Source organism: Ylistrum balloti, unplaced genomic scaffold (assembly GCF_031769215.1).
Source record: "Ylistrum balloti isolate Yb309-2 unplaced genomic scaffold, AGI_CSIRO_Ybal_v1 Utg369808, whole genome shotgun sequence".
NCBI classification, from domain to species: Eukaryota; Metazoa; Mollusca; class Bivalvia; order Pectinida; family Pectinidae; genus Ylistrum; species Ylistrum balloti.
The window spans coordinates 2,346,134-2,366,320 of record NW_026781982.1 but is presented as its reverse complement, the minus strand read 5'-3'; the positions used below and the strand labels follow the sequence as shown (position 1 = coordinate 2,366,320).

The window sequence follows — 20,187 nt, the reverse complement described above, 5'->3', positions numbered from 1 at the left end:
TTTCCATGCTAACTGATGTTTATCTAAGACTTCACAGTGCCGTATTTATGGAATTTTGACAAATAAGATCGATTATTATTTTCAACGGAATATTCTAATTAAGATGTAGTTGATGCTGGTCGATCGTGGGTATAGTTAAAGCATGTTTCAGGATTTTTTAAAGCTTCGTTATGATTATAGACTTTAAAAATAAGAGTACATGCATGTCAAGGTCGTTATACATGTATAGGGTCGAAAAGCGGTCAACTGCGTGGGCATCTTGGAAATTTCCCAGGGACAGTCAATTACATAATGCTGTTTATGTAGGGTTGAAAACAAGAAGAGAGAGATAAAGACATTCACAAATTTAAAATACCACATTTTTGTTTTTCATTACTTAATTGTCATATTTTTTTAATTACCTCTAACAGAGACGTATATATCACATATGATATATATACGTCTCAGCCTCTAATTAAAAAGTTGTAATTCTGACAAATGTCTCCTAAATAAATCAATTTATTTTTGTTATATCGTTGTTAAATGTAATTATCTTTTCACTTTTGTAGTAATCAAGAGTTTAATAAAAAGAAATTATCCTAAGGCTATAATCAATACTAAAGTGACATCAGATTAGTGTCAAAATTAGGTAACTTGTCAACATGTTCAATTTACGGTTAAGTGATAACAAAGGGCATTCATGCATGTCACAAACTTGGTTGTGTACACATGCATGTCTGAACTAGAACTGGAATGATAATGTTAACTGATTGACACAGGTCATTCTAAGCACTGCTAAATGTAATTGACGTGGGATTATATATCAGCTGACATGTAGGTATATACATATCAGTGATATTACTTATGTGTAAAAGGAGAAATCAGTTATTCATCAGCTTGAAAGAGAAAAATACATGTTTTTATGAGGATTACACAATTTTGTGATAGAGGCCATTCCAGGATAGATCATAGGTATGTACTTTTTATAATTTTTAACACTCAAAGACCATTTCTAGGACCATGTCCCAAGTCAGTTTTTCATACACCACACTTAGATATCTGTTTTTGTCTAATTACATGTGTATATATATATATGTGATCATTTTCCAGTAAATAACATCATTGAGATCCAATTTCAGTCTGTCAGTCATCCCATATAAGTGAAAACATTATACACAAACTTTTACTCTGTAGCATTCCTGGATAAAATGAAGGACTTCCAATAAAGTTCTGAATGAAGGGGTGTATAATTTGGGGGCAGAGGGGCAGGACCCATAACAGAGAGCTTAGTCTAGGTCTGGTCCTCCTAGGTGCTGACCGAAAAGGGGGAAAAGTAGTGAATCTTCTTCCTGCTTGGGAAAGGAATTTTTACAGAATTTGCATGGTCCTGTATTCTAAATCTATGGTTTTGAGCATCGTCAATTGAAGAAGACTTAATTTTGAATAAATGATAGATCTAACATACATGATATTGTACCATCCCCATATATGTCCATCAAGGATACATCTGACCATATACTTTTTAATAAAATCACATTTTTCTCCAAATGTGACGAGTCAGAACTAGTACATAAACATGACATTCATAGTTGAGAATAAAAACTAGAAAATTGAAGAATCAAATACAATGTGTAAAAAGTATCAGGGTCAGGTGATTAGTTCTGTGGCTAGATTCTAGATAAAATGTGTATGGATACTTTGTTTACTTTCTGTTTTAAGGTAGGACACCAGAGAATTGCCACACAAGATAAGCAGTATGGAGTTTGAAGCCAACAGTAGCCAGACAATAACTTCTGATGAGGATACAGGTCTTCATGAGGCTTGTGGTGTGTTTGGTTGTGTGGCCACTGGAGAGTGGCCTACCCAGCTCGATGTGGCTCACACCATCTGTCTGGGACTGGTCAGTCTGCAACACAGGTATCATAAATCTCATTGTGTTATTTCAAAACAATTCTTACTGCAGTGCTTTCTTTCCCTACTTTGGGAATGAGGCAAACAGCTTTTAATTTGAGAAAAAAAGTGCTACAAAATCTTAAACCAGAAAAGTAAAGATAATTTAATATCTGATGTTTATTTGTTTCCAATATAGCTGATATACATTGTTATAGCAAAAACACAACCATCTAAACCCAGAATTGAATATACATAAGTTGTGCATGGGATGGTACCATCCAGATTTATTGAAAAATTCAACTATTTTGGGATTTTGATGCCTGGATTTGGAAAAAATGTGGTTTTTTTCCACAGAGAACAGGGCCTTTATTGGGCCCCATATTAAACAGAAAAAAGACCTATTGTAAACAGGGAATCAATTTTTTTTTTGCATTTCACCCCTTTGTTAATAACTTATTAAGGCAAAAATAAAAGAGTGGTTGAAGTTTTATGTTAAAGCTGAAATATGTGTCATGCTTTTGGGCAAAATTAACACTGTGTGAAGACAAATATCTTAACAGGAGATTAAAACTAAAGCAGAACAAATGTTTCACTGTACATAAAAGGTACATAGGGTTACAATAATTATACAGGTATATCATGGGTTCACAAGCTAAAATGTTACATAGATACATTCACTGATTGTAAGGTACCTGAATGAATAAATCATACATTTTGTAAGATATCAAACATATGCTGATCAACAGGGGTCAAGAAAGTGCAGGAATTGTGACAAGTATGGGTGCAAATGACTCGCTGCATAGACAGAAGAAAGGCATGGGACTGGTCAGTCACATCTTCAGTGAAGAGGACATGGTCAGACTACGGGGCAACATTGGACTGGGTAGGTCTGGTATATATTACTGGGATCACAGCGTAACAACACTGGACTGGGTAGGTCTGGTATATATTACTGGGGTCACAGTGAGGCAACATTGGACTGGGTAGGTCTGGTATATATTACTGGGGTCACAGCGAGGCAACATTGGGCTGGGTAGGTCTGGTATATATTACTGGGGTCACAACGAGGAAACATTGGACTGGGTAGGTCTGGTATATATTACTGGGGTCACAGTGAGGCAACATTGGACTGGGTAGGTCTGGTATATATTACTGGGGTCACAGTGAGGCAACACTAGACTTGTTAGGTCTGGTATATATTACTGGGGTCACAGCGAGACAACATTGGGCTGGGTAGGTTTGGTATATATTACTGGGATCACAGTGAGGCAACACTGGACTGGGTAGGTCTGGTATATATTACTGGGGTCACAGGGAGGCAACACTGGACTTGGTAGGTCTGGTATATATTACTGGGGTCACAGCGAGACAACATTGGGCTGGGTAGGTCTGGTATATATTACTGGGATCACAACGAGGCAACATTGGACTGGGTAGGTCTGGTATATATTACTGGGGTCACAGCAAGGCAACATTGGACTGGGTAGGTCTGGTATATATTACTGGGATTGGACTGGGTAGGTCTGGTATATATTACTGGGGTCACAGCAAGGCAACATTGGACTGGGTAGGTCTGGTATATATTACTGGGGTCACAGCAAGGCAACACTGGACTTGGTAGGTCTTGTATATATTACTGGGGTCACAGTGAGGCAGCATTGGACTGGGGTCACAGCGAGGCAACATTGGGCTGGGTAGGTCTGGTATATATTACTGGGGTCACAACGAGGAAACATTGGACTGGGTAGGTCTGGTATATATTACTGGGGTCACAGCAAGGCAACATAGGTCTGGGTAGGTCTGGTATATATTACTGAGATTACAACGAGGCAACATTGGACTGGGTAGGTCTGGTATATATTACTGGGGTCACAGCAAGGCAACATTGGACTGGGTAGGTCTGGTATATATTACTGGGGTCACAGCAAGGCAACATAGGTCTGGGTAGGTCTGGTATATATTACTGAGATCACAACGAGGCAACATTGGACTGGGTAGGTCTGGTATATATTACTGGGGTCACAGTGAGGCAACATTGGGATTGTTAGGTCTGGTATATATTACTGGGGTCACAGCAAGGCAACATTGGACTGGGTAGGTCTGGTATATATTACTGGGGTCACAGTGAGGCAACATTGGGATTGTTAGGTCTGGTATATATTACTGGGGTCACAGCAAGGCAACACTGGACTGGGTAGGTCTGGTATATATTACTGGGGTCACAGTGAGGCAGCATTGGACTGGGTAGGTGTGGTATATATTACTGGGGTCACAGCGAGGCAACACTGGACAGGGTAGGTCCGGTATATATTACTGGGGTCATATATTACAGGGTCAGGCGAGGCAACATTGGGCTGGGTAGGTCTGGTATATATTACTGGGGTCACAGTGAGGCAACATTGGGATTGTTAGGTCTGGTATATATTACTGGGGTCACAGCAAGGCAACACTGGACTGGGTAGGTCTGGTATATATTACTGAGATCACAACGAGGAAACATTGGACTGGGTAGGTCTGGTATATATTACTGGGGTCACAGCAAGGCAACATAGGTCTGGGTAGGTCTGGTATATATTACTGGGGTCACAGCTAGGCAACATTGGTCTGGGTAGGTCTGGTATATATTACTGGGGTCACAGCGAGACAACATTGGGCTGGGTAGGTCTGGTATATATTACTGGGGTCACAGCGAGGCAACATTGGACTGGGTAGGTCTAGTATATATTACTGGGGTCACAGCGAGGCAACCTTGGACTGGGTAGGTCCGGTATATATTACTGGGATCACAGTGAGGCAACACTGGACTTGGTAGGTCTGGTATATATTACTGGGGTCACAGCGAGGCAACATTGGACTGGGTAGGTCTGGTATATATTACTGGGGTCACAGTGAGGCAACATTGGACTGGGTAGGTCTGGTATATATTACTGGGGTCACAGCGAGGCAACATTGGGCTGGGTAGGTCTGGTATATATTACTGGGGTCACAGCGAGACAACATTGGACTGGGTAGGTCTGGTATGTATTACTGGGGTCACAGTGAGGCAACATTGGACTGGGTAGGTCTGGTATATATTACTGGGGTCACAGTGAGGCAACACTGGACTGGGTAGGTCTGGTATATATTATTGGGGTCACAGCGAGGCAACACTGGACTTGGTAGGTCTGGTATATATTACTGTGGTCACAGCGAGGCAACACTGGACTTGGTAGGTCTGCTATATATTACTGGGGTCACAGCGAGGCAACATTGGACTGGGTAGGTCTGGTATATATTACTGGGATCACAACGAGGCAACATTGGACTGGGTAGGTCTGGTATATATTACTGGGGTCACAGCGAGACAACATTGGGCTGGGTAGGTCTGGTATATATTACTGGGGTCACAGCGAGGCAACATTGGACTTGGTAGGTCGGTATATATTACTGGGGTCACAGTGAGGCAACATTGGGGTCTGGTATATATTACTGGGTAGGTCTGGTATATATTACTGGGGTCACAGCGAGGCAACATTGGACTGGGTAGGTCTGGTATATATTACTGGGGTCACAACGAGGAAACATTGGACTGGGTAGGTCTGGTATATATTACTGGGATCACAGCGTAACAACACTGGACTGGGTAGGTCTGGTATATATTAGTGGGGTCACAGTGAGGCAACACTGGACTGGGTAGGTCTGGTATATATTACTGGGGTCACAGTGAGGCAACACTGGACTGGGTAGGTCTGGTATATATTATTGGGGGTAGGTCTGGTATATATTACTGGGGTCACAGCGAGGCAACACTGGACTTGGTAGGTCTGGTATATATTACTGGGGTCATAGCGAGACAACATTGGGCTGGGTAGGTCTGGTATATATTACTGGGGTCACAGCGAGGCAACACTGGACTTGGTAGGTCTGGTATATATTACTGGGGTCATAGCGAGACAACATTGGGCTGGGTAGGTCTGGTATATATTACTGGGGTCACAGCGAGGCAACATTGGACTGGGTAGGTCCGGTATATATTACTGGGGTCACAGCGAGACAACATTGGGCTGGGTAGGTCTAGTATATATTACTGGGGTCACAGCGAGGCAACATTGGACTGGATAGGTCCGGTATATATTACTGGGATCACAGTGAGGCAACATTGTACTAGTTCATATGACTTGGGTCATAGCAGAGCAATGGACATGTCCAAAGTACAAATCATGATTCAGAGCTTTGTAAATCAACATGAAAGAAGAAGACAGGATTAGTAAAATTTATGAATCTGTGCATGCTGGGTGATATTGAATATTTAGCCTGTTGTTCAGATTTACTTAGGGCACATGCAAACAACGTTGAGGTATGAAAATAGCACAACTATATCGCAGAAGGCATTCAAGGCAATATTGGAGCGCCATTACAGCAGTTCTGCTTAAAAAACATCTATGAGATTTCTCATTGTTATCAATAAGTATGTTAACATATGTATCTATGTATTGAGGGGTAATCTTTACTTGTTTACCTTCATGTTGAATAAATAGGTCATACACGATACTCAACCCACGGAGAGTCTGACACTTCTAATGTACAGCCCTTTGTGGTGGAGACATTGCATGGCCTTACAGCTGTGGCACATAATGGACAACTTGTCAATGCCAAGTCCCTCAAACGTAAGGTAAGGGAGCTCAAACATTAACATAGTTAACACAGAGTCTCTCAAACATAAGGTAAGGGAGCTTAAACATAAACATAGTATACACAGAGTCTCTCACACATAAGGTAAGGGAGCTCAAACATAAACATAGTTAACACAGATTCCCTCAAACATAAGGTAAGGGAGCTCAAACATAAACATAGTTAACACAGAGTCTCTCAAACATAAGGTTAGGGAGCTCAAACATTAACATAGTTAACACAGAGTTCCTGAAACGTAAGGTAAGGGAGCTCAAACATTAACATAGTTAACACAGAGTTCCTGAAACGTAAGGTAAGGGAGCTCAAACAATAACATAGTTAACACAGTCTCTCAAACATAAGGTTAGGGAGCTCAAACATTAACTTAGTTAACACAGAGTCTCTCAAACATAAGGTAAGGGGGCTCAAACATAAATATAGTTAAAACAGAGTCTCTCAAACATAAGGTAAGGGAGCTCAAACATAAACATAGTTAACACAGAGTCTCTCAAACATAAGGTAAGGGAACTCAAACATAAATATAGTTAATACAGAGTCTCTCAAACATAAGGTAAGGGAGCTCAAACATAAACATAGTTAACACAGATTCCCTCAAACATAAGGTAAGGGAGCTCAAACATAAACACAGAGTCTCTCAGTAAGGTAACACATAAACATAGTTAACACAGAGTCTCTCAAACATAAGGTAAGGGAGCTCAAACATAAACATAGTTAACACAGAGTCTCTCAAACATAAGGTAAAACATAAACATAGTTAACACAGAGTCTCTCAAACGTAAGGTAAGGGAGCTCAAACATAAACATAGTTAACACAGAGTCTCTCAGACGTAAGGTAAGGGAGCTCAAACATAAACATAGTTAACACAGAGTCTCTCAAACGTAAGGTAAGGGAGCTCAAACATAAACAGTTAACACAGAGTCTCTCAAATATAAGGTTAGGGAGCTCAAACATTAACATAGTTAACACAGAGTCTCTCAAACGTAAGGTAAGGGAGCTCAAACATAAACATAGTTAACACAGAGTCTCTCAAACATAAGGTAAGGGAGCTTAAACATAAACATAGTTAACACAGAGTCTCTCACACATAAGGTAAGGGAGCTCAAACATAAACATAGTTAACACAGAGTCTCTCAAACATAAGGTAAGGGAGCTCAAACATAAACATAGTTAACACAGAGTCCCTCAAATGTAAGGTTAGAGAGCTCAAACATAAACATAGTTAACACAGAGTCTCTCAGACGTAAGGTAAGGTAAGGTTAACACAGAGTCTAAGGTAAGGGAGCTCAAACATAAACATAGTTAACACAGTCTCTCAAACATAAGGTAAGGGAGCTCAAACATAAACATAGTTAACACAGAGTTCCTCAAACGTAAGGTAAGGGAGCTCAAACATAAACATAGTTAACAGAGTCTCTCAAACATAAGGTAAGGGAACTCAAACATAAACATAGTTAACACAGATTCTCTCAAACATAATGTAAGGGAGCTCAAACATAAACATAACACAGTTAACACAAAGTAGTCTCACAAACTCAAGCATAAAGTAAGGGAGGTCAAAACATAAACATAGTTAACACAGAGTCTCTCAGACGTAAGGTAAGGGAGCTCAAGCATAAACATAGTTAACACAGAGTCTCTCAAACATAAGGTAAGGGAGCTCAAACATAAATATAGTTAAAACAGAGTCTCTCAAACATAAGGTAAGGGAGCTTAAACATAAACATAGTTAACACAGAGTCTCTCACACATAAGGTAAGGGAGCTCAAACATAAACATAGTTAACACAGAATCCCTCAAACATAAGGTAAGGGAGCTCAAGCATAAACATAGTTAACACAAAGTCTCTCAAACATAAGGTAAGGGGGCTCAAACATAAATATAGTTAAAACAGAGTCTCTCAAACATAAGGTAAGGGAGCTTAAACATAAACATAGTTAACACAGAGTCTCTCACACATAAGGTAAGGGAGCTCAAACATAAACAGTTAACACAGAGTCTCTCAAACGTAAGGTAAGGGAGCTCAAACATAAACAGTTAACACAGAGTCTCTCAAGCATAAAGTAAGGGAGGTCAAAACATAAACATAGTTAACACAGAGTCCCTCAAATGTAAGGTTAGAGAGCTCAAACATAAACATAGTTAACACAGAGTCTCTCAGACGTAAGGTAAGGGAGCTCAAGCATAAACATAGTTAACACAGATTCCCTCAGACGTAAGGTAAGGGAGCTCAAACATAAACATAGTTAACACAGATTCCCTCAAACGTAAGGTAAGGTAGCTCAAACATAAACATAGTTAACACAGATTCCCTCAAACGTAAGGTAAGGGAGCTCAAACATAAACATAGTTAACACAGATTCCCTCAAACGTAAGGTAAGGGAGCTCAAACATAAACATAGTTAACAGAGTCTCTCAAACATAAGGTAAGGGAGCTCAAACATTAACATAGTTAACACAGAGTTTCTGAAATGTAAGGTAAGGGAGCTCAAACATAAACATAGTTAACAGAGTCTCTCAAACATAAGGTAAGGGAGCTCAAACATTAACATAGTTAACACAGAGTTTCTGAAATGTAAGGTAAGGGAGCTCAAACATAAATATAGTCAACACAGAGTCTCTCAAACATAAGGTAAGGGAGCTCAAACATAAACATAGTTAACACAGAGTCTCTCAAACATAAGGTAAGGGAGCTCAAACATAAACATAGTTAACACAGAGTCTCTCAGACGTAAGGTAAGGCAGCTCAAAATATAAACATAGTTAACACAGAGTCTCTCAGACGTAAGGTAAGGCAGCTCAAAATATAAACATAGTTAACACAGAGTCCCTCAAATGTAAGGTAAGGGAAATCAGATATGATTTGAGTGTTCAGTTGAGTCCTCTGACTTTGAGTTTCAGGTTATATGGTTACACCCTGGGCTAATTGAGAATCACTCTGATATAGAGATAATACTTGATATCATTCCGTGTTTCAATCTTGTTGCTGTTTTGTTGAATGTGATTGTTACCAATATTTCAAACATGATTTCTCTAGTCACTGCGACACATTGGAGTATTTATGACATGAATATTTTCTGTAGTTACTGCGACATGGAGTTGGGTTGTCATCAGGATCAGACAGTGAACTAATTACACAACTTCTCACACACATGCCAGAATGTGGAGAACCAGATGGAGCCAACTGGGTTGGAAGGTAATGTAGGGGTTCTCTGGGAAGAAATTGGTCCAGCGATTATTGATGGAAACATATTTAGTATATAACTAGTACTTATTATTGTCTTTTGCTATGGAGAAATTATCAATTCAAATACTTTAACTGTTTCCTTGGAAACAGACCAAATTGAAACTTTCAGGTTTTCAGGACCTGAGCTCTGAAACCATTCAGAACTACTCAAAACTTTGTACAATTATCAAACTAGTTCTCTAGTAGTGTTGCTATGGAGAAGTTCATCATTTAAATACTTTTTCTGTTATCATGGAAACAGGTTGAATTGCAAATTTTAGTTGTATGGAGCATGATCCCAAAACCATTCAAGATACCAACTTGTACCTGAAATAAAAAGTTAAATCACTGATGTCTGATGTACAAAGTATAATCAGAAGATAAAATTAACTGAGAACATTCACATCAATGAAATTATAATCTAAAATATGTACAGAATTTTCAAAATTTATATTAAACCAAACCCTACATATAAACTGTACCAGGGATGGGACCAAGAAATACAAAATTTTCTTAAACTCTCTATTTTTAAACTTTTCAAACCTAAACTGTTTGTTTTAATTAGATTTTAATATGTGAACCCAAATAATTTAAAGTTAGTTTAATTTTAAAAATCAATTAAGGATTAAGAAGATCATGCAGGAGACGAAAGCATCATATGCATTGGTCATTATGAACAAGGATAAGTTGTATGCAGTACGGGACCCTATTGGAAATCGACCACTATGTATAGGCAAGCTGCTTCCTGCTGCAGCGTTCTCAGGTATGTTTTACATCTAGTGATTTCCAGTGATAGGTGATTGATTTTGCTTCCCCAAATAACAACAAACCTTAAGGGACAGCTGTAAATTCTACTATAATAACAGTGTACTGCGATGCAAGTTTCTTAATCAGTTTGAATTCATTTGTCATGTTTACAATTGTTGTAAACTTATTTGGCTCCAAAACGAAAATTCCTCATTAAGACAAGCAGATAAGTACCTGTTGAGGTAGAAAATGAAAATGAATTCTAAGCAAAAGGCATGTGCTAAAGATAAAATGAAATAATGCTTTCTGACTGATCTAAGTTTATAAATCTTCAAGACTACCTTGAAATCAGTTGCTTTGTTTCACAGGGAAGAAAATCCTTGATGACTCCGAGGTAGATGGATGGGTTGTGGCTTCCGAGTCCTGTGCCTTCAGCAGTATAGGCGCCCGATACTACAGAGAAGTTCTCCCAGGCAAGACATGTATTCTTATACTCACTTATTGTTAAAGCTAGCAAGAAATAATGATGATCTTTATTTAAGCATAAACTGTGGTTGTTTAATATTGCTACTACTACAATTTACATTTTTTAATGACAAGCCATTTAGCTTTTAGGTGAACACAGTGGTGAAATGTTTTAATATTTTACTGCTAGAAAATATTTGCTTTCTGTAATGAGTGAGAATTCATTGTATATTGATTACTTGCTTCACTGTTAAATAGATGTGTTATAAAGACTATGTGAATAGCAAAATCTTGGCTGAAATTTAATTGATATAGATTGACTTTTTTAGAAAAAAAAGTGAATATTAAACTGGGCAAACAGTTTCCAGCATCAAACAAATTTAAAATTATTAATACATTGCATATTGATAGCTATAACCAATTTGTTAAAATACTTTTTCTGGGTGAAAAAAATTGTATACATAAGTGGAAGGAAACGTCCCTAGAGAACTGCAGTATTTTATAATGAATATTTACAATTTAGGAGAAGTTGTGGAATTGAGCAAGAAGGGAATCCGATCAGTATACATGGCTCCCAAACACAAACAGACCCCGCCAGCCTTGTGTATATTTGAGTATGTGTACTTCGCCAGATCTGACAGTGTATTTGAAGGTAAGATAGGACACTATCAGCAGTATTATCTAAGCAATGTTTACTATCTGTCTCCTGTACATTGTGGTTACAACTATGTTCAATGGTTGTGTGGCAATGTAGAAACACTCGCAACTGGGGTTTAATTTTTATGGCACTAACATGCACTAACAGCTTTTCCTCAGTTGTTGTAGAATAGATAAAGTTTATGCAGTTTTTAACTGTCATGGAATTTAGGCTGAATCATATTTAGATATGTTTTTTTAACAACCAAAATTTCTAAGACAATGATAATGTAAACATTGTTTAAGCAGTAATCTTATATCACCTCTAACAATAAAACATGGAAAGCATTTATGGGGGACAATCGATTGGTCTTGTCTATCCAGCCATGCCTGGACATTTTTCAGACCAGATCTCTGAATCCATTCGAGATAATCACTCCAAGCTTCATACACTTGTCAAGCGCTAGTGCTCTACTACTGCCTTTTACTATGAAGAAGTTCTCCATGTAAATGATTTTTCTGTTACCATAGAAACAGATAAGCCAAATTGTGAATTTCATTAGTATGGAGCATTACTCCAAGATCGTTCAGTAGAACTATCTGAAACTTTGTACAACTATCAAACTAGCGTACTGGAAGTGGAGGAGTCTCATTTTTTTGTTTTTTGTTTTTTATTTATTTACCATGGAAACAGACAAAATTACAAATTTTGCTGTTTCAGAAGTTGTATGATCATGCTAATTGTAGTTTCTGTGATTAATTCAAGAAACAATTATTGTGGATGTCTATCATTGCACCAATTTTCCAAAAAGAGATAACACTAAAATTTCATTCTGCTTAAAAAATAAGTATCGGGGGTAGGTATGTTTACCAGAAATCTACAAAATTTGTTGATATTTGAAGAATGATATTTTTAGTGATGTTACAGTTCTAACAGTTTAGAAAGTGCACCTGGTAAGGAATACTGTTGTAAGATGATTGATTCTTGTTCAATAGTAGAATTTAAATTGTGATATTACAGATGTCTCTGTATGGTAATGAAGCTGTATCAATGTTGGTTAACACTATCATAGTACTGACCCCAGTTGGATGATTTGGATAAAAACATGAAAACTGTAGACGCTCTTAAATAAAAATACAGATCACAGGATGCGTAATCATGTAAAAATTAGCTGCTGGATAAAATCACATCCTAGGACTGGTTCTCAGGTCTGACATCCTGGATAAAATCACATCCTAGGACTGGTTCTCAGGTCTGACATCCTGGATAAAATCACATCCTAGGACTGGTTCTCAGGTCCGACATCCTGGATAAAATCACATCCTAGGACTGGTTCTCAGGTCCGACATCCTGGATAAAATCACATCCTAGGACTGGTTCTCAGGTCCGACATCCTGGATAAAATCACATCCTAGGACTGGTTCTCAGGTCCGACATCCTGGATAAAATCACATCCTAGGACTGGTTCTCAGGTCCGACATCCTGGATAAAATCACATCCTAGGACTGATTCTCAGGTCCGACATCCTGGATAAAATCACATCCTAGGACTGGTTCTCAGGTCCGACATCCTGGATAAAATCACATCCTAGGACTGGTTCTCAGGTCTGACATCCTGGATAAAATCACATCCTAGGACTGGTTCTCAGGTCTGACATCCTGGATAAAATCACATCCTAGGACTGGTTCTCAGGTCCGTATTGTTACAGGGACATACTGTTACAGGGACATACTGTACATTGTTTCAGTATAAAATGAGACATTCTTCTACAACTCAGCGTTGATTATGAATTAAAAATATTAAGTAGATATTATCTTCATTGTGTTCCACTGTAACTGAATTGTCAGTGAGATGTGGACAAAGTGAAGCTAAGTGTGCAGCCTACTCATGAATAATCTGGGCTATGTATACGTTCCAACACAGTGATTTTGAGGTAATACTGATGCAATATTACTTCTGTTTTAGAATTTCTCTCTCCATACTACCATGTTAGTGTTTTAGTTTGTTTTCAGATGTGGTTATTCTACATGATCTGAATAAATTGCTGTGATTTCATTTATAATGTGTGTTTTACATCATTCAAAGACTGAATGACACTGATATGTGTAGATATCAAATTATGAAACTGTATTGTACTTGTAAACATACATAGCATAAGTCTCATAGTGTGTTGCTCAAACTCACCAAAGCAAACATGCTTGACTTCATAGCAAATACTGGAACACTCTTAACTCAGATAATTGGATAACTCAAAAGCTTCTGTCCCGAGTGACTTTGAGTTAACAAAGTTTGACTGTAAATACATTGTCACTCTGACCTTCAGGAGAGATGACTTTGAGTTAACAAAGTTTGACTGTAAATACATTGTCACTCTGACCTTCAGGAGAGATGACTTTGAGTTAACAAAGTTTGACTATAAATACAGTGTCACTCTGACCTTCAGGACAGATGACTTTGAGTTAACAAAGTTTGTCTATAAATACAGTGTCACTCTGACCTTCAGGAGAGGTGACTTTGAGTTAACAAAGTTTGTCTATAAATACATTGTCACTCTGACCTTCAGGATAGATGACTTTGAGTTAACAAAGTTTGTCTATAAATACCTTCAGGACATGTGACTTTGAGTTAACAAAGTTTGACTGTAAATACATTGTCACTCTGACCTTCAGGAGAGATGACTTTGAGTTAACAAAGTTTGACTGTAAATACATTGTCACTCTGACCTTCAGGAGAGATGACTTTGAGTTAACAAAGTTTGACTATAAATACAGTGTCACTCTGACCTTCAGGACAGATGACTTTGAGTTAACAAAGTTTGTCTATAAATACAGTGTCACTTCCTTCAGGAGAGGTGACTTTGAGTTAACAAAGTTTGTCTATAAATACATTGTCACTCTGACCTTCAGGACAGATGACTTTGAGTTAACAAAGTTTGTCTATAAATACCTTCAGGACATGTGACTTTGAGTTAACAAAGTTTGTCTATAAATACCTTCAGGACAGATGACTTTGAGTTAACAAAGTTTGTCTATAAATACATTGTCACTCTGACCTTCAGGACAGGTGACTTTGAGTTAACAAAGTTTGTATATAAATACATTGTCACTCTGACCTTCAGGACAGATGACTTTGAGTTAACAAAGTTCGTCTTTAAATACCTTCATGACAGGTGACTTTGAGTTAACAAAGTTTGTCTATAAATACAATGTCACTCTGACCTTCAGGACAGATGACTTTGAGTTAACAAAGTTCGTCTTTAAATACCTTCATGAAAAATACAATGTCACTCTGAAAAGTTTGTATATAAATACAGTGTCACTCTGACCTTCAGGACAGGTGACTTTGAGTTAACAAAGTTTGACTATAAATACCTTCAGGACAGGTGACTTTGAGTTAACAAAGTTTGTATATAAATACCTTCAGGACAGGTGACTTTGAGTTAACAAAGTTTGTATATAAATACCTTCAGGACAGGTGACTTTGAGTTAACAAAGTTTGTATATAAATACCTTCAGGACATGTGACTTTGAGTTAACAAAGTTTGACTATAAATACATTGTCACTCTGACCTTCAGGTGTGACTTTGAGTTAACAAAGTTTGACTATAAATACAGTGTCACTCTGACCTTCAGGACAGGTGACTTTGAGTTAACAAAGTTTGTATATAAATACCTTCAGGACATGTGACTTTGAGTTAACAAAGTTTGACTATAAATACATTGTCACTCTGACCTTCAGGACATGTGACTTTGAGTTAACAAAGTTTGACTATAAATACAGTGTCACTCTGACCTTCAGGACAGATGACTTTGAGTTAACAAAGTTTGTCTATAAATACAGTGTCACTCTGACCTTCAGGACAGGTGACTTTGAGTTAACAAAGTTTGACAGTAAATACAGTGTCACTCTGACCTTCAGGAGAGGTGACTTTGAGTTAACAAAGTTTGTCTATAAATACATTGTCACTCTGACCTTCAGGATAGATGACTTTGAGTTAACAAAGTTTGTCTATAAATACCTTCAGGACATGTGACTTTGAGTTAACAAAGTTTGTCTATAAATACCTTCAGGACAGATGACTTTGAGTTAACAAAGTTTGTCTATAAATACATTGTCACTCTGACCTTCAGGATAGATGACTTTGAGTTAACAGTTTGTCTATAAATACCTTCAGGACATGTGACTTTGAGTTAACAAAGTTTGTGTATAAATACATTGTCACCCTGACCTTCAGGATAGATGACTTTGAGTTAACAGTTTGTCTATAAATACCTTCAGGACATGTGACTTTGAGTTAACAAAGTTTGTGTATAAATACCTTCAGGACAGGTGACTTTGAGTTAACAAAGTTTGTATATAAATACATTGTCACTCTGACCTTCAGGACAGATGACTTTGAGTTAACAAAGTTCGTCTTTAAATACCTTCATGACAGGTGACTTTGAGTTAACAAAGTTTGTCTATAAATACATTGTCACTCTGACCTTCAGGACAGATGACTTTGACTTAACAAAGTTTGTCTATAAATACAGTGTCACTCTGACCTTCAGGACATGTGACTTTGAGTTAACAAAGTTTGTCTGTAAATACCTTCAGGACAGATGACTTTGAGTTAACAAAGTTCGTCTTTAAATACCTTCATGACAGGTGACTTTGAGTTAACAAAGTTTGTCTATAAATACAATGTCACTCTGAAAAGTTTGTATATAAATACAGTGTCACTCTGGCCTTCAGGAGAGGTGACTTTGACTTAACAAAGTTTGACTATAAATACAGTGTCACTCTGACCTTCAGGACAGGTGACTTTGAGTTAACAAAGTTTGTCTATAAATACCTTCAGGACAGGTGACTTTGAGTTAACAAAGTTTGACTATAAATACCTTCAGGACAGGTGACTTTGAGTTAACAAAGTTTGTATATAAATACCTTCAGGACATGTGACTTTGAGTTAACAAAGTTTGACTATAAATACAGTGTCACTCTGACTTTTAGGACAGATGACTTTGAGTTAACAAAGTTTGTCTATAAATACATTGTCACTCTGACCTTCAGGACAGATGACTTTGACTTAACAAAGTTTGTCTATAAATACAGTGTCACTCTGACCTTCAGGACAGGTGACTTTGAGTTAACAAAGTTTGACTATAAATACAATGTCACTCTGACCTTCAGGACAGATGACTTTGACTTAACAAAGTTTTTCTATAAATACCTTCAGGACAGGTGACTTTGAGTTAACAAAGTTTGACAGTAAATACAGTGTCACTCTGACCTTCAGGACATGTGACTTTGAGTTAACAAAGTTTGACTATAAATACAATGTCACTCTGACCTTCAGGACAGATGACTTTGACTTAACAAAGTTTGTCTATAAATACAGTGTCACTCTGACCTTCAGGACAGGTGACTTTGAGTTAACAAAGTTTGACAGTAAATACAGTGTCACTCTGACCTTCAGGACAGATGACTTTGAGTTAACAAAGTTTTTCTATAAATACCTTCAGGACAGGTGACTTTGAGTTAACAAAGTTTGTATATAAATACAATGTCACTCTGACTTTCAGGACAGATGGTGTACATGGTGAGACAGAATTGTGGAAGACAATTAGCCAAGGAAGCACCTGTAGATGTAGATATGGTCAGCACCGTTCCCGAGTCAGCCACGCCCGCGGCCATGGCTTATGCTGCTGCTGTGAGTACTGTTACAGTCTCCACACAATAATCTTTCATCGGGTCAAGTCTTTTAGTTCATTAGCTTATCTACAATTAACATCCATTCATGGTCATGTGTATTTAGACTTACATCTTTTGTACCATTTGGTTCACAATAAGATTTAATTTTTGAAAGACACAAAACTATTTTATTTGATTTTAAGCAGACATTTTGTTCAGTGTCAGACTTAATATTTACCGTTTGTTCAGTAGGAAATCTTCATTATAGGAATTTTACAATCTACCAGGTACACTGTTCTTAATGACCTTTAGATAGTATGTTAAGACATATAAAACCAAATTGAAACCAGATCTCTTCATCAATGATTCAGGATATAGAAAAACACTATATGATACTTAATTTTGTAAGGTAAACTTTGGCTGAACTTCTTGTGTAACATTATTAAGGAATTAAACATTGGTTAAAAGTAACAAACATTTGTCACTAATCAGCTTGATTCCATACAAACTGTTCTTGGTCATGATATAATGAAGGAAATGTTTTAACTATTCATGAAAAATAACATATACCACTTCTAACAGATAAACACACCTTACGGAGAGGTTTTCACAAAGAACCGCTATGTCGGACGGTCCTTTATTCAGCCAAACATGAGGCTACGACAGCTGGCTGTCGCTAAGAAATTTGGAGCTCTTTCACAGAATTTCAGTGGCAAGCGGATTGTGCTGGTGGATGACTCAATTGTTCGAGGTGTGACGATGATTCCTATTGTCAGACTTCTCAAGGCTGAGGGGGCAAAAGAGGTTTGTGGTTGTGATTGTTAAAAATAAACATTACTCAGTTCTCGAATGGTTTTTCTAACGCACGATAATGAGAGCTGCTGAAATACTTGCCACCACTTTTTGGGATTTTGTTTACTTAACCAGGATATTTCATCAAGTCCAAATGCAAGGAAAGTAAAATGAGCTAAAAAAGTAGCTTTATTATAGTGAAAAATGTTAAATTCTGGTATAGAATCATTTATAATGTCTGACATTGGTATGATTTGTGAGATAAGAATTAATGAAGTTTCATAGAATAAAACATTGTTATAGTAGCAACTGGTCAGATATTTTAGAGATATTAAAACACACTTCTTCACTTCTTGTATACAGGTCCACATCCGGATTGCATCACCTCCTATCAAGTATCCCTGTTACATGGGAATCAACATCCCTACTCACCAGGAACTTGTGGCCAACAAAATCCCCGTCGATCAGCTGGCTGACTACTTTGGTAAGTTTTTAATGATTAAAGATAGATTTGATACCCATGAAAATACAAAATACTTCAGTAGACATGTGCCTTTAAGTGTTTATTTTATATGAAAAAAAAATAATGTGTAGCTGGCTATTTCTGATTTGTTTTCATCACATCAAAGAGATAGGTTATTGAGTGATGCAGACATGATAGAAAATTGTTTCTTGTTTTGTTATATTTCAATGTTTGACTAAATTTTATCACATGAATACAACAGGTCTCTCTTTATATGCTGTACTCTCACATGAACACTTGAATTTAAAAAAAAACCTGTTGGTAAAGGAACCTGTTTATAAACTGTAGCATTGTCATTTGATGGGTATGTCATATGTTGTGATTGACAGGGGCGGACAGTTTACAATACCTTTCTGTAGAAGGTCTCAAGGCAGCAGTGACTGAAGGAATAAAGAGTGAAACAGAATCAACTGGTCATTGTGTGGCCTGTCTCACGGGAGATTATCCAGTGGAACCAGACTGGTGACGGGAAGGAGTGAAGGCTGCTGTGATGCTCTGAAAGACCACAGGAAATGGCCTCCCTTTGAGAGAGCTCTCACAGTGAAAAGTAACAGAGAGTTAAAAAGAGGTGAACTCAGTTACTCTATAGGGGAGATTACTCTGATGTTGAAAACGATACAAGACTCGGAGGAATTCTCCAAAAGGAGATAATTGTGTGAATTAGATATGTTCATATCCATGAATTAAGAGTATTCATGCAATAAAACACAAAATGATCTCATAAACACTTACCAAGGGGAGGTAACTGAATGATAAACTGAGAGATTACATGCAATGGCCATGAGAACTCTAATCTTAGGAAGACTTACCTATTGAAAGACAACTGTATGTTTAAGGCATGTTGAATTACCCTAAGAGATTTCTTGAAATGGACATAAAACTCATCAACTTATACCAGGGCAGACAACTGTAAATTAAGCAAGTTATTATTGACAAGCCTTGGTTTTTTATGTAATGAACTGAAATCTCTGATTTCATATCTTATCCAAGGGCAGACAACTGTAGATCAAGTTGCAGTTAGTCCCCATACCAAGACAATTTCATATAAAGGGCCACAGAACTTATCTTTTAGGGACTTCTAGTCTACAAACCAATAGCTTTTATGCAAAGGCTACAGAGCTGATATCATGGAAATTTATCAAAGAGGAGACAACTTCATAGCTGTTATTGTTAACGTACTCTAGAAATCAAGAGATTTCAGTAAACAGCTCAAACCTTATACTGAAGGAACTTATATAAGAGAAGACTATTTGTAAAGACAGATAAACACTTCATTACCTTATACTGAAGGAACTTATATAAGAGAAGACTATCTGTAAAGACAGATAAACACTTCATTACCTTATACTGAAGGAACTTATATAAGAGAAGACTATTTGTAAAGACAGATAAACACTTCATTACCTTCTTTCAGAAGTTTGGTTCCAATGCCAGAGACTTTTTTCCCACACTTTATATTTGTGCTTCATCTTGTGCCAATATACCTTTGATCTTAATTTTCAGAATTGTACAGAATTAAGTAAAGCTTTAAATATTTATTCACAGATGTGCTAAAGATGCCAAAGTTTGCAACCTAATGATAA

The 20,187-nt window shown here is 37.4% G+C and overlaps 1 protein-coding gene across 1 annotated transcript; it reads left to right on the top strand.

The window, feature by feature from the left end:
* The first annotated feature begins 1,735 nt into the window (after positions 1 to 1,735).
* Positions 1,736 to 19,070, top strand: LOC132544761 (amidophosphoribosyltransferase-like). Its single transcript, XM_060208411.1, has 11 exons — positions 1,736 to 1,896; positions 2,619 to 2,755; positions 6,390 to 6,523; positions 9,625 to 9,737; positions 10,391 to 10,530; positions 10,883 to 10,987; positions 11,503 to 11,631; positions 17,181 to 17,308; positions 17,872 to 18,093; positions 18,445 to 18,565; positions 18,934 to 19,070. Exons 1-11 carry the CDS (start codon positions 1,736 to 1,738, stop codon positions 19,068 to 19,070), a joined length of 1,527 nt encoding a protein of 508 aa, XP_060064394.1.
* The last annotated feature ends 1,117 nt before the right edge of the window (positions 19,071 to 20,187 follow it).

Coding starts and splice junctions, on each gene's coding strand:
- LOC132544761 (XM_060208411.1), top strand. CDS start 1,736: ATGGAGTTTGAAGCCAACAGTAGCCAGACAATAACTTCTGATGAGGAT. Junction 2,756..6,389: donor ACGGGGCAACATTGGACTGG/GTAGGTCTGGTA, acceptor TTGAATAAATAG/GTCATACACGATACTCAACC. Junction 18,566..18,933: donor TCAGCTGGCTGACTACTTTG/GTAAGTTTTTAA, acceptor TGTGATTGACAG/GGGCGGACAGTTTACAATAC.